This window comes from Aythya fuligula, chromosome 6 (genome assembly GCF_009819795.1).
Source record: "Aythya fuligula isolate bAytFul2 chromosome 6, bAytFul2.pri, whole genome shotgun sequence".
Classification (NCBI taxonomy): Eukaryota; Metazoa; Chordata; class Aves; order Anseriformes; family Anatidae; genus Aythya; species Aythya fuligula.
The window spans coordinates 29,751,036-29,766,430 of NC_045564.1; the positions used below are offsets into that span (position 1 = coordinate 29,751,036).

Below are 15,395 nucleotides of genomic sequence, written 5' to 3' on the forward strand. Positions count from 1 at the left end.
TTTCTGTGGAAAATTCTGGTTGTTATTCAAAAGTTTCAGCTGAGATTTGTGTCAATCATATGCAGTTTGGGAGGCCAGAACTTGAAAATTTATGTGAGGAAGATATCAAACCAGCTGTAGTGGTGAGCACAGAGGAGAACTCCACACTTTTCCTGAGGTGGGATGCTTCTTTGGTAGAAAATGTGTCCCTCTGCTATGAGCATTATCTAGAAAGGCTGGTTTAAGCAGAACACCCTGTGATCTTTTTTTCTTTTTTTTTTTTTTTTTCTTTCTTTTATTTTTTTTGGACCTAAAATACAATTGTCCTGTTTGTTGCTGTTCGATGCGTTTTTGATGTTAAGATAGATCGGCCATCACAGTTAAGTGACAAACACGCTTCTGTAGCTTTGCTACCTTCAAATAGAAACTGTTTAAAGTAGAGATTATGTCTGTTTGTGGTAATTGCATCTTGGAATCCGTCGATATGTTTTATTAGTATCCTCGTGGCTCCAAGTGACAGGGGATGGCTGAAGTTACTGAACTGCTTCTGGAAATCCTGACCCCTCAAGCAGCGCTGAGAGGCGGCTGTGTCAGTCATAGCCCAAGTTGGTGGAGAGGCAAAACTTGACTTACAGCACAGTAGGACCTACAATTACATCCTCTTGAGACCTGTAAATCCTTCCCTATGTGCCCGCATCCAAAAATGTCTCCTATTATTATGTTTAATTCAAAGTGGGTCAATTGCCTGATCATTTTGAATGAGATTATGTGTACCATAAAACAATATACCTGCTTAATACAATTGCTGATCGAGGGCTTATTACTTTAGTTCTATGAATAAAACTTTGGATCTTGTGGTTTCTGAAAAGATTTTTACATGTGATTTAAGCAGCATAAGAAAACTCATATTCTTTTAACTAAGTGCTCAAAATAACAGTGGGTAAATACATGAGCTTCTGGAAATTATAATGGCCCCTATGGAAAGGAAGACTGATGTGATTTGTGAATAGACTAAGAATTTCTTAAACCCCTTTTAAGATAGGACTTTATTAGGATGTGAATCTTTATTAGAGTAAATATTTTGAAATACTCTCCAGTCATTCAATTAAGGGTTTGTATACAATTATACATGGCATTACATCCCCCTTAGTAAAAGCATCTTGAAGAGGTGTGTATAAGCGGTTTTTAAAAGCTGTGTTACAGCTGTGTTACCACTTTTTGTGTCTTCTTTTGTATGAACTTCATGAAATCTCTTGGATATGTGCTGGGACTCAATATAAGTTTACCGAAGTTCAACACTAGAAAGACTTCTATATACCTAATGTGAGAGAGGCTTGGGTCCATTGTGTATTTTGAATTATATCCTATTTTTAAGTATCAGTATAGAGCTTAGCCTGAGGGAGGCTGGACCCACGTCCCTTGTGTTGTGCTGGAAGCAATTCCCTTCATAGTAGCTGTTCTATGTTTTCTTGTATTTTTTTCTCAAAATTGATTTTCCTTTCACATGTGTTGTGTAAAAAGAGGAACACAGAAGGGTGCTTTGTAAGAGACTGAGAGCTCCTCTTGTTCACTGACCTTAGAGTGACCAATACAGAGGCTTCAGGAGGAACACAAAAATGAGGCCAGCAGTTGGCTTCCCTGGGTATTTTCTCCAAGCCAGCACAATGATTTGTAATGAGGGTAGGTCCTGAGCTAGAGATAGTGTCTTTAGAAACAATAACGAAGTTTGAAAATAATTAGGTTTAATGATCTGTTGCTGGTATTTAAGATGTATTTTTAAATGATACATGCTCAGGAGAATGTGACTAATACATTCTGGGTTGTCAGTTCCTGTCAGCAGGCTATGTTTATTTCAAACTTCTAATTTTTGCATTTTGGAGGAAGACATAAGAAACCTACAGAGGGAGTTGCTATTGTAATTTTTCCCTGTTGAAGAAAAATGTAATTTTCAGAATTCCTGATACCTACCAGCCTAAGTGTATGTCCCATTTCTATTCTCCTCTTGCCTATACCCTCAGAGTAGTGCACAGTTTTCAAAGATATTTTTTATTCCATTTAATTTGGGTGCTGTCTCCATATTGAAGATGTCTTGGTGGTCTACTGATACCAGAAAACTCTGGTGGAACACCAGTAATGTTACAGTGTGCCAAAGCCTGTCCAGCTGCGCAAACTCCCATGGTGTCCTGCTGATGCAGAACATGGACTGAATGATTGAATGATTGTCTTGCCTATGAAAATATTAAAACTCAAATTTATTCAGGAGTAGGGTGTTCAGCAAACTTTCAGAAAACTTCCTGCTCGGTGTTAATGTCTTGGCTGATGTTTTCTCTAAACACTTAGTGGGAAGAAGCTTCTCAACATTGAAGGTCTTCCTCAGATTGTCCACATCTGTCTTACAACAGCCTGTTGTCAGAGATTCCCATGCAGTAAGGAATTTCTTGATTTCCAATAAATACTTTCCTTATTTCCATTTTCAGTTGTATGTTCCTCTACTGTAGGACTTCCAGGCACTTTGTTTTCTGCCTCGAATCAAATCCCCATGATGGGAGGGAAGGGCTATTTCAATATTTCAGTCTTGATTCTAGTCTAACTGTTCGGTAAATGGCAGATGGTAAGTCTATCTGTGCCTACTATAAAAGCTAGTGCTATTGTGTGAGCTTCTTTCTTCCTTGACAGGGAAAGAGACAAAACAAAACAAAATCAGGCAAAGAATTTGCCTTGTTTGCCAGAAAAGATTCACAAGCAAAATCAATTAAGCTGAAATACAACTTTTTTTTCAGACTTTAATGTTCTGCAGAAACACTTTTTATCTATCAAGTAGTACTGTTGCAGCATCAGAGATTTTACTTTTACAAATTTTCATTATGTAGTCTTGTGCAGCTCTCGCTGATAACAGCCATTTGAAGTGTCAGCACGACTGATGAAATCAGATGGGCCATGAACTGATTGGTTTGAAAGCTGTCACTGAGATGTGTAACATATTCTTTTTGAATTTGCGGTTGCCTCATAAAAGTTTAAAAACAACACAAGATAATGTTGTATGTTCATTCATTCAGTAATGCAAATTGTTCTCACAGATACTTCTTTGTTTGTTGAATATAAAACGAGTGATTAGTTACTTCTGTTAGTGCACAGTTGACATTAGTACAGAATTTTGTGGCGTACTCTGTGGATTTAGGACTATGTTCTTCAGGATTACTCAGCATAGTCCAGTCAGGAGTTTTCAAAAATCTGTCTTTTAAGTGTCACAGTGGGAGCTGCTGAGCTTTGAGCAGTTTGAAAGCCAGAGCACTTTGTAGTTGAGAATTAAAAATTAGTGAGATGTTTTAAAAATCTGTTTTCCACATGGTGTATTTCCTTTCTTGTGGATAAAGTGAAGGCAGAATTGATTTAAACTATTTTTCCTTTTAATTAAGTGTTATGCTTTTGGTGTGTTCTTCTATCACTCTCTCAATTATTTTAAAAATGGCAGACTGTGTGTTCTTGGAAGTATGATTCATTTCTCTTGATTTTATACTCTGTGTGTTTTCTTGGTCCATTCATAGACTTACAAAAGGTAACCGCGGGCAGGACATAGATTATGTAAATTTAAGAAACCTGACCTTAGAAGATAAAACAGAGTTCATCTTACAGTTTGCCCTGAGCAAAGGACATAGCTTTGCTGTTCAGATTTTGAGTCTATTCGGCTTTCTTGCAGTAAGCAGGAAGGACTGGACTACCTTTTTAGCTTCTTAGAGAATGTTTGGGAAGGAAACAGTGCTACAAAATCATTCAAAGTCCCTGTGAAACTGAGTTGTGGAATTGGGTCTGGCATTAGCCATACATACAGCAAAGGGATATCTCTTCTGATTTTTGCCTTCAGGATGTTCTTTTATGTGGTGCTTCTAATTTACTCCATGTCTCCACTGAAGAGCTCTGCATCTCCAATAAACCAGTGTTGCATGAATGTCTTTCTTCTGGTCAAGAAGAAACTACTGGAGGTCCTTTCTTACCCTATATTTTTCTTTACTTGATGACTCTCTCACTGACAGTCATTAGCTAAAGTGCTGCCTGTCCATGAGCTCATGCATTTTTTAAGTTTATTTATCTAGAGTGTAAATGGCAAGGACAGACACCTAACATTTTAACTTACTTTTCTGTACTCTGTTATATCCTAAGAGGAACGGCTCACCCACTTCCAGCTAGGTGTTTGACTATTCAAAAAGAAGCAACAAAAATATCTTAGGGAAAGGACTAAGACTGTACAAGGGTTCAGTAGTTGGGAAACCTCCACATGACTTAGCAGATCCAAATATAATTCTCTTCTTTGTCACATTTCCTGGACAACCTTCAGCAGCTTCAAAAATCATTATGGCACATTAGCTCAAAAATGTGATGGAAAATGGAGTTGCCAGCTGGCCACAGCTTCCACACTTTATCTCATTTTATCAGTGGGAAGAACTGATTGTGGTGTTGTAATTGTGTGAGAGAAATCAGAGTCACTTGTTACCCTTTTAAAACAGGGCATAGTTGTTGAGTTTGTTGATGCAGCTCAACTAGGCCCTGTAAGGTAAGAGTGCTCAATATGACTTCCAATCTTTCTGTTATTCTAAATCCTCCGTTTTTAATGAGGGGTGAAGATGCTTCACTTCCTCTTAAAAATGTTATCAGGAAAATCGCGTTCGAGAGACTAAGAATTACTAGGATAAGATAACGAGCACCATGAAAGTATAAATTGCTCCTTTTTTTGACAAGAATCAAGAAACATAAATAAACATTTATTTGTAAATAATTCCTTACATGCTATCAAACAAGGCCCATTGAGATTGAGATAGTAATGGAAAACGACCATGGTAATGTTCTTTTTTTTGAAAAGAAACAGGAAAAACTGTAGAAGAGAAATATTTCCAAATTTCTCAAAGTATTAGAAACACTACACAGGAAAAAAAATCACAAGAAATGATTTGACAGAAGACTGCTAACTACAACAGACTTACATAACAAATGGGGATATCATAAAAAAAAAAAATCAATACTCAGGAACACAGGAAGTAGAGAAGAAAAGATGTATTGGGTCATATTTTGCATCTCCTGCTAGAGTACAGTTGTTCACTGTAGTATGTCTTTTATCCAGTGTAGCCTTAAATTGTTCAAGCAAAGGAAATTCTTCTACTTCCTTTGGGAGTGTCTGCCACAGACTGAAGATCTTGCTGTCAAGGGATGTTTCCAGATGTTTAACCTACATTATGCTCATTTTCCAACCATTAGTGCTGAAGTTCCCTTCTTGATGTTTATACAGCTCAAAAGGACTTTGCCATCATGGTCTCTTCAATATTGTTTGTTCAGTATACAAACAAAAGGCAAGTCACTGGGAATTAGCAGAAAATGTCGGGGCAGGATGGTGTTGCTAGAACAGCAGTGGGTGTGTATCTGCACTTGCATCTTCTGCTATTCTTTGTTTAGCAGAGTACGTTTCCAGTAGCGTGAATTAGCTGAAGAGCTGTGTGACACCATCCTGCTTCCAAACCAAGTCTTCAAGGTACCCCAGCCTGGCATTGTGTTGTAAGACATATGCTTACCCAAAGCGAGATGTGCTGAGCCAGAGTGTGGCAAAGTGAACAAAGGCATAACTGTTGCTATTCAAGTTTTTGAGGAAGCTCTGAGAGACCAGTATCTCTAGGAAATATATACATTAATTTTTGGTAAGAATAAATGGCACATTTTGATGAACACACTTCTTCTTGTAACAAAAACAATGAAGTAAACAGAAATAAATAAGGAGAAGTCAAGCATAGTTCTGTTTAGCAAGGGGTGTTACCTAACTTAATCCCTCACATTGGTAGTCTCCAGACCTGTGGGTCTTGAAACTAAGTCATTCAAAAATTCCATCCGTAATCACTTTCTAGGACAATGCCTTTCCTATCCATTATCACACCATAAGTCTGAAGCAGGCCAGTTTCAGTGTCTTGGCATATGTTAGATTCATTGCACCTGAAAATGGTATTTCATTGCACTCATTTAAATAGATGTGTTGTGTCAAAAGCATGCAAATGACAGGTACCAGCATACTCACAAAATGCAAAATGTTTTTTTCCCTTGAAATGTTCCCTTGAAGATGCCCTTTTTTCCCATAGACCCTTTCACTGTCTTTAAGAACCAGTGACTCCTTTAGCTCCACCCTGTCACACAATTTTCCTGTGTCTTAGAGTCTTGCTGCCAGATGAGGACACTGGACAGCGGGATCGGAACCTTCCCCCTCCCCGACTCAGGGAACCGATCTGCAGGGCGACACATTTCTAAGCAAGAATCGACCTTGGAAACAGAAGCCCTTGCACCGTCTGAGCAAGTTCTTCTTTCAGCTCCTTCAGTAAGAGCCAAAACTCTTGAGCGAGAAGTGCCTTCAACAGCTAAGAGTCAGGAGTCTGTGGAAAGCATAATTAGTCACTCAACATCTGATCCGGCCATGACTGCCAAAGGTATACGACCTTTTCAAAGTCGCCTTCCAAAACCAGCTTCCTCAGGTAAAATGTCAATTACACTGAAAATCACATTATTTCTGTCCCGATGTCTGTTTTGATTAGCAGAAGTCCTACAATAATGACGATTGATAACAGAAATGTTAAATACAGAGCAGAAAATATTCTTTGTGTGAATGCATAAGGTTAACAAGTTTGTGACCTGAGCCATATGGAAATTTTGCTACACATAATGCTTATCTGTAACTGAGGAAGAAAAATGTGTTAAGTACTTAAATCCTTTTCTCGAGAAACAGTACTTGAAGAAAAAAAACATGCCAGCTTTGGAATTTGAATTGAATAAGAATGCAGATGTTCAGCAGTATTCAGGATCAGACTTTGTAGCAAAGTACAATGCATAGCTATACTGTGACATAGAAAAGACACATTCATAAAGACTTGCTTTTGAAACCAGAGTTAGTCTAAATATTCATTTGGCCTCAGTGCATAAATTCTATCCCAGTGAATATATGGCCTTGACCTCAAAGAGGACTCCTTTTATTTTACTACATTACACAAATATTTATATATATGAACATAAAGTACTTCACTTTAACTTGTCAGCCGAGTAGATGTTTACTATAAAGTATAAAACAAAAGCTGACAAAGGAATAAATGGAATAGCAATTCAGCAAAACATGAACAAATAACTTCATATTAGTAAACAGTTCTATTGAACTTTGTGCAATTCCTTATAAATGCACACTAACAATTTGTATACATTTTTTAAGGTTTTTGAGCAACAAATATATATGCCAATAAAGTTAGAAATCATTACTTATAGCATTTAGCTTTATAAAACAATTTTTCATGTATGATAGATATGGAACAAAGCTCAGCAAAATTAATTGGCTTAATGGGGAAGAGTGTTTTTTTTTAATCTTGATGGAATGCAATGTCACTGGTGTTATGGCTGTTAACACTGTCAACATAAGTATTTTTTGCCCATATAACAACTTGTGAGTGCTTAACTTCCATAAATCTGTATTGCTCCAAGAAAGATTCCATATAATTAGGATGTAAGGTTAAGTATAAAGTTTAAGCTTAGCTTAAGACCATCAAATATGTGTTCTGCTAATGAGTTGATGTATATTGAGCCTAGGAGGAAAGAAGGCTCTTTAATATGTTCATAAGATGCATAACAGAAGAATTCTAATTAAACATCTTAGAACTGGTTGATTTAGCAATATTCCCTATGCAGTATTGTAATGGTATAAAAGACTGCAAACACACATTGTATGCTTAATTGTGGTCTCCCCTGCTCATTTCAAATCAAAGCTAAATAAAAGATATTTTAATACTTAGTATTTTTTAAATAAATGTACTGTTAATTAATGGTACAGCTAAGAAGGATTCAGAAGAGAAATCTTAGTTATAGATTATATGCTACATGCTTGAATAGCCACATGTGTGACCTCAGTTCAGCATTGTGCTATAGAGTAGACTCCATGATTAAACACTGTCATTATAACAAATTGAATAGAAACTGCAAGCACTGAATTGCTTCATAAGAAGTCAGTAGCAGTAAGATTGTTCTGATCTTAATGCTAATATTCACTGCACCAACCTTGCAAGGTTTGTATCTTAATTAAATTGTCATGAAGAGATGTTAAAAAAAAAGTAGTATACACCAGACAGTGAGGTCAACTCATTCTTTACTAGAATATTTTCAATTGAATCTTCTCCTCTCCCTCACTTTTTCTTCCAAATTACAATTATCACTTTATTCCATGTGCACCATAGATCTTCTTTGATGTTCTGATTTTGCATAGTGCAAATATAGCAAATAAAAAGGCTAGCTGATTGAGAATTTCTGCTAGAAAGGTACTTCTAATTATATTTATGTTAACACGCTGTTCTTGCTCTGAGAACATAAAATAGCAAAGCAGATCCTACAATGCCTGGAAGTAGTTATTGAATGTTTTTTCTTATTTGAAAGAACATACATTATAAAACTAAAAGAGGGATTTAAGTCCATGCCTTCCTCTTCTCTTGTTAACTGGAAAAGGCTTTGGATCAAATTCTGCCACTATAGTTGTTAGAATTATTCCGGTAAGAAGGTAAGTAGTTCCTTTGAATAGTAAGATACTATTTGACACAATAAAAGTATCACGATTAGTTCCCATTTTTTACCAAATTATAATTGAAACTCTCAAGAAGATGCTGATGAGACCTACAGTTTAAATAATGTCTCTCTTAATTCAGGAATAATTAACCTTGCAAAGCAAAGTGAACAAGAACCAAGTTCTGTGACCTCTGCCTCATTACAGCTTACTGAAGAAACTGTGGAAAATAGAAAAGTTCTTCCAGGCTGGACCACCAAGAAAACTGCTAAAACAAAGGTATAAATTAAGAAGTGTCATCTCTTAAGTGAGATCGGTATTGTGGTATAAAGAGTCAGAAATGGTGAATGTTATTAATGCAGTGGAAAGAATAACAATCTAATAGCTACATTTATTTTCTCGACCTTCATTAGTTATTATTAATAATAATACAGCACCAAAAGGTACTTTGTCCTCACGGTTTGCAAACCATGATTAATTAAAATGCACAGCCATTTTATAGGCAAGGAATTAGAGACCTTTTCACTCTGTTTTTCTCTTCCAGGAACTTGATCTTGCTTTTTTGCTTTCCTTTGGAGAATCATATCTGTTGTGTTTTGGTTTTATTTCCCAGGTCTAGGTTTCCTTTTCTCTTTGGCTGTGTAGTATGAGTGTTTGAGCAGCTGTGCTGGGAAAGTATTGTGAAAGAGAAAATAGTCTTCTTACATGTTTCTGTGGGGTTTGGGGTAATTCCTGCAGTGATCTGTCCGTCCTTTGACGCTTTCAAGAAAACTGCAGGAAGAACAGGCAAATACACATACCTGTGTAAAAGCTGCTGATGATGGTTGTTATTCATATTTAGGAATTCCAGGCTGCCAAGTCCTGTGAGAAGCACAGGGTCAGGAGGTTAGCAAGTAAAGAGAACAACCCTCTCCAGAAAGTGGGTATTAAGGCAAGGAAGCTGTCAGACCGTTAGCTAATAAGACTTGCATTGTAAGAGGCTGAAAACCTTTTGTTGCTTAACGTTTTTGCATGTCTGCTTCATCCATTTATTTACTGACTGGAGTATCTCCCATTTTTATATAGCTCGTGCTCTGGATATTTAGGACAGAAAAAGAGAGAAAACAATGGCTTGTCTTGTGTATTATTGGCAAACGGGCAGTGAACCCTCTGTGGTGCAACATGTTGGCTTCCAAGTCACAACCACATTACTGTCATATTCACCCTGCCTCAGTTACGACAGACCAGCCCCAAAACCATGTTAGTATGATTCATGGGTAATTAGTCTGCCTCAGAGTCAGGAGCTTAGTGTGCGTGTAGCAGTGTGACTGTATCTAAATGGTTCTGGGACTGCAGCTGGCTTGCACCCTCCCCATTTTAGCAGTAGAGTAGTGCTGGGCATATCTGGCTCCGTGTAGGTATCCTCAGGTCCGGTACCCACTTCACAGCTATGTGCTTCCTCTCCAGTGAATGGCCTTCTGCATCAGTTAAAAGCTGCACCATGGCTGGGAAGATGGGGAAATTAATATTGCTCTTTGAAAAACACAGTGAGCCACGGAGAGGCAGTTGAAGTTAGGACAGTAGGTGGTAGCTGATTACTTACCTGAAGGGTAAGTGGCTAGTTAAACTGGTAAAGCAGACATTTTACCAACTGAATTATCCATTTCCATTGCATGAAGAATATAAACTGTTCCACTCCTCATTCCATCTTCTGCATTATTTTGGTATGTATGCATCATCTGAGTGATTGCAATACCCTTATTTGTACAGGACACAGCTCTGAGAGTGTGCACTTATTCTGCCAGCAGCAGTGACGCTGAGCTGGAGCCAGAGTATGAAACAAATTATTTTCGAACCGCAGAGGAGACATTAGTAGAGTTAACAAAGAGCAACAAACAAGGTAATTGAAAATTTGTACATAAGAAATGTGTATCTCTCATCTCCACACTGACTCAGCAACAGATAATGTCCTTCATTGGAGTCTCTAATTTTCACTTTCTAACCCCAGATCTTACTTCATTCTAATTTTCCATTAACTTTTTATTGCTTTTTGCTTTTTATTCGTGTATCTTTTTTTTCCTTCTTCCACTGTTTTTGCTGGCAAGGGCTTAACTCGTAGGTTTTTATGCATAAATTGCTTCAGTGTAGGTAAAAAGTCTTCTGTTACATTATTACAGAATTTAAAAGGTGACTATAAAGATAGTTTCCCCCCCCTTTTAAAAAAAAATATATTAGCTGGTTGTAATAACCCAATGAACAAGGCCATAGTTTTCCAACCTCTACATCAAAATGATGTTGGTTGTGATGCCGTAGTGAGGTCTCCCTCAGTGTCCCCCATGTACATATTGCCATTTTCAAGTATCAAACCTTTCTGCAGCAACTGATAGCAATTTGGAATTTACTGAATTCCAGTAGATGAAAGCACCTTAAGCAAAGTTCTTGAGATAATAGTTTTCTGTGTGTTTAATAACCCGGGAAATTGCTGTCTTGTCATGACCACCAGCTTGCCACGCTGCCAGCCACCTTTCAGTGCAGATGGGTGTCCCCTGGGAGCGGGAGGAGACGGTGGCTGATATCCTATGCAGCTGATGGCTTCCCTGCTGGTGATGAATTCTGGCGAGTGCAAAGGCCAGTGCAAGGTCTCAGCCACCACTGAAGCCCTGAGAGCTTAAGCAGCACTTCAGCAATACGGAGGATTTGTGCCGGCTCTCAGCACAGCAGTGAGCCTGACTTAGCAGAGATTAGCACCTACAGTAGATACTGCAGTGATGAATGCATTAAAAATGCCGTGGACCGTTAGATACTGTAGACAGGCATACTGTGCTCTTTAGTGTCTGCTGGGAGTTGGACTTAAACATTTGGCATTTTCAGAGATAATCCATTTTGTGTGATTCCACCACGGAAAGAGCAAAGTAGGAAGCTAGGACCATTTATTTACATTATTCCTGTAACGTTCCATATTTAATCTGTATGAAACATTGGAAGTAATTTAACTCAGCCAATAAACACTTCTTGTTACTGAATTGCTTTTTACAAATTACATTCTCTCTTGCTTTTTTTTTTTTCTTTTCCAAAAGGGTATGTAAGGAATTCTTTCATGATTGATCACAGTTTGAGAAAAAAGGATTTTAGCATGTGTAAGCAGTTGCATTAAATGACAGCAGATTCCAAGTTTAGTGATACATAAGCATGACTTAAAATCACCGTTTTACACAGCAAACCATTAATTTTGTGTATATGCCTAACTTTGGGGCTAGTAACAGAACTAAAATTCATAGCTGTGACTGAGACAAATAGAAAATAAAATTACAAAGCATTATTGCAAAATTATTTCTGCCATGGTCATTCTTTCTGAACAGGATTTCTGCTCTGTGCTCTATAAATGCAATTCCCACATCAGATTATTAACAATACTTTATTCCATTGTGTGTTCAAAGATCTTGGCTTCTTTATGCACACAAGTGATACAGCCTCAAAACATCCACATGAGACTGGAGCAGGGGCTGCAGCAAACCAAGTCACTGGGTATATTTTAATATGCAGAGATAATTATATTTATTAGATGAGTCCTCAAAACATTAATGAACTTCCCTTGTTGCAGTATTATAATGTTAGAATGATTTTCATTTTCCATATATGAGCAGGAAATTGAAAGGTTGAGAGACTGCCTAACGCAAAGGCTATTAAGAGTTAGTGGTAAGACCTTCATTGATTTGGTGGACTTTGGATGAAAGTACTTCCCAGTACTTTACCCAGTGTTACAGAGAAAGTCAGTAGAATAGCAGGGAATCGTCCAAATATTCCAGCTTCTTCTGTTTCAACCATGAGAATGTTTTGATTCCAGTTTCATAGAGGTTTTATTCTGATGAGATTCTGCTTTAGACTCTGGAGGCAGAGGCTCTTCTAATGCTATAGGTTATAAGATAGAGTTGAAGTTTGTGTAACGAGAAGTGTGAGGAAAGAAGCTAATGATCATCCAAGCCTCTATCCCTTGTGCTTTTTATTGAAGCTGCAGAAAATTTCTTTGTTTTTGATCTTTAGTATGAGTTTTGAGCTTTGGACTTTGGAAACTGAGGTTCTACTCCTCGTATTCTTGTATTACAGTAGGATCTATAACAAATGAACAGAGCCTGTTTTTTAACCTTGCTAATGTATTTTTATACTGTTGTTTTCATTAGCTAAAATGTAATTACAATGAAAGAATTATCAGAAATAGTCAAACTTCAAACTGAAAGACATGCTAAAGCAGCTTAGCATATCTGCCCTGTAAAGCTATTAAGAGAGGAGAATGAAAACTTACAGGAAATAAATAAATGGAACAATCCTCCCAAATTAACCATCTTGTCCACATTTAGAAAAGAAAGGAAATTAATTTTGGCTTTCTCATACCATCTCTTTCACCTTGAATGTTAAATATGAACAGTCCCATGTATATGTATTGATTGGAGAGCAGCTAGTATTCTAATGTTTTTATTACTACTGAATTCTAGATACTTTAAAATACTTGAAATGCATTTTGAAATTGTAAAATTACATTAACAGTAAAATTACATTAACAGTATATTTAGACTGTATTTCATCGAGTAAATAAGCCATAATAACATTATTTTTAATAACTCTTACAGCTGAGCAGGAAAAACAGAAGCAGAAAAAGTCAAATCTGGGGAACCCGATGTCAATCTTGGATTTATACCAGCACAGTCTCTATGGCCATTTTGGAGAGGATGGACCTGAACAATTAGCACATTACAGTTTAATTGAGCAGCTGAGTGGACCTTCCAGTAAAGACAGCAGGGGCAAAGAGAGCCCAAGTGTGAGTTGCCATGATTTTTATATTACTTCTCGTTTTCTTCATGATTTTTACTTGCTGCTTATTTCTCCTCAATGTGTTGGTTAGTTACTGAAACCAGGCAGACCTGAATAAACAGCTTGACATCCAGAAGCGTAAAGATCTAAATATTTTTAGAACAGGATGTTACATTGTGATGTTTGTCTGTCATAGAATTAGACTTCCAAAATTGACAATTAGAGACAGTCTAGAGCTAGCACTCTGCCATTAAAAAAGAGTTGACATTTAAGGCTAGCAAGAAAACACAGAATTTATCTTTTAAAGCTGCTCTTTCATACACAGTTAGCTAATATGTGTAGCACAACATGTAGTAAATGACTTCAACATCTGAAGTAATATTCCTGAAAATATGAATGAGACTGTGCTCCTTCTGGGCTCTGGTGCAACATACTTGATGTTAGCTCTGGTACTCCTGACTTGAGAGTTTTAAACATTATTTTTGTGATCAGTCCTAATCTGATCGGTAGATCTTGATACTAAACAAAACCAAATTAGTTTTCTCCCATTATTTCATGTGAACCCACTTGTTATTTCTATCTCTAAAAATGCTGAACCTGACATCATGCAGGCTAAACATTCCTGAAAAGCACCCCTTCAACCTGTTCTTTTTTCTCATGCCTTCTCCTTTCATTCTCATGCTTTTTTCTCACTTGGTCTCTCCTTTGCTTTAATAAGCCTACTTGTTTGAAAGCACAGACACCCAGCCATGATCCACTGTTATCATTTTGCCTCCACATTCTTTTTCTTCTTTTTAAATACAAGCTCTTTTATTTCCATGCCTAAGCAATTTTGGGTACCTTACAGTATAAACAAAGGTGGTAGCAAAGAATAATGAACGAGCTGCTGTTTGTAGCACACTGGTGTAGTTCATGGAGTGAAAAGAATTTTTATCTGTTCTGAGACCCCAGTTTTCAGTTTCAGAGAATCACAGTGCATTGCAACTTCAGAGGTGATTAACTCTAACCAAAGTTAGAGTCTTACAGCTTTCAGGAATCTGGGCCAAGTGTGCAGAAGGAATGTGTGGAACAAACTGGCAGTGCCCCTGTTTATTCCAACTCTGCTGGCATAAAAACCCCGCTTAACTGAATATTAAATTGACTCACAAACTTCTGAAATGTATCAGCCTCATTTCCCAATCAACCAGATTTTGCTAGTACCTAGAATATGATTCAATCTGAATATATTTGAGTCATATTAGAAAGAATAATTTTAAAGAATCTATTTTCATAGTTGGGAAGAAGAAAAGGGAAAAAAAAGGTAGAAGAAGAGCATTAAGAAGGATAGATAAAGGAAAATAATATGAGCATCCACTTAATTCCTCACCTTGAACTTTTACAGATTCATAGCTTAATTATGTAGATGAGATGAATTATATAAGTATATATATGTATAGATATATACATAAAATCAGTTCTGCCTTCTGAAGGCCAAGGTATTTTGCTATTATTGGAGTAATTAGATTTGGTTCCACTAGAGAAAAGTTGCTCAGAGTTGTGTCTGCATTTAATTCATTCTTCTTGTGCATTTGTTGTACACAACAAATCTCTGCAATGCGCCCAATCAGCACCAAGGCTTAAACAACACTCATTAAAAGAGCCTTAGGGTCCTTGTAAAAGTCCATCATTAAACTGGAAGGCAACAGGTATAACTCAGCATTAACATTTTTCATGCATTGTGGTGGGGAGGTTTTGAGATTACTTTTGAGGATCTGAAATAGCTCTCAAAACAGCATTGCCTCTCGGTGAGCAGTGGAAGCTCAATAAAGTGTTAGAGATTTGCCTATTAGTATTAAACTTCTCAAAATGACAAATGAGAAGCAGTAACCATGAAAAGCAGGTTGCCCCGAACTCCTTGTCTGAACCAGAATGGCAAATTTTTCTCAGCTGTAATTTGTCCAATCTGAGAAGATCCACAGCCTGTTTAAATTAGAACTGTGTGATCTGGAACTTTACCCACAAAGAAGGGGGACGCCAGTTACCGAGACACTGATGGCCAGCAACTCTGAAAAAAAGACCAACAGATACATTTTGA

General features: G+C 37.2%; 1 protein-coding gene across 8 annotated transcripts in view; it reads left to right on the plus strand.

Moving 5' to 3' along the window:
- The window catches only part of NCKAP5 (NCK associated protein 5), a 431,207-nt gene that overhangs the window by 393,393 nt on the left and 22,419 nt on the right, over window positions 1-15,395 (plus strand). For all 8 annotated transcript variants that reach the window (XM_032189919.1, XM_032189920.1, XM_032189918.1 and 5 more), the window contains 4 exons: window positions 6,165-6,479; window positions 8,679-8,815; window positions 10,286-10,415; window positions 13,141-13,328. In XM_032189919.1, the coding sequence (XP_032045810.1) occupies window positions 6,165-6,479; window positions 8,679-8,815; window positions 10,286-10,415; window positions 13,141-13,328 (770 nt within the window). The remainder of the gene's footprint in view (window positions 1-6,164; window positions 6,480-8,678; window positions 8,816-10,285; window positions 10,416-13,140; window positions 13,329-15,395) is intronic.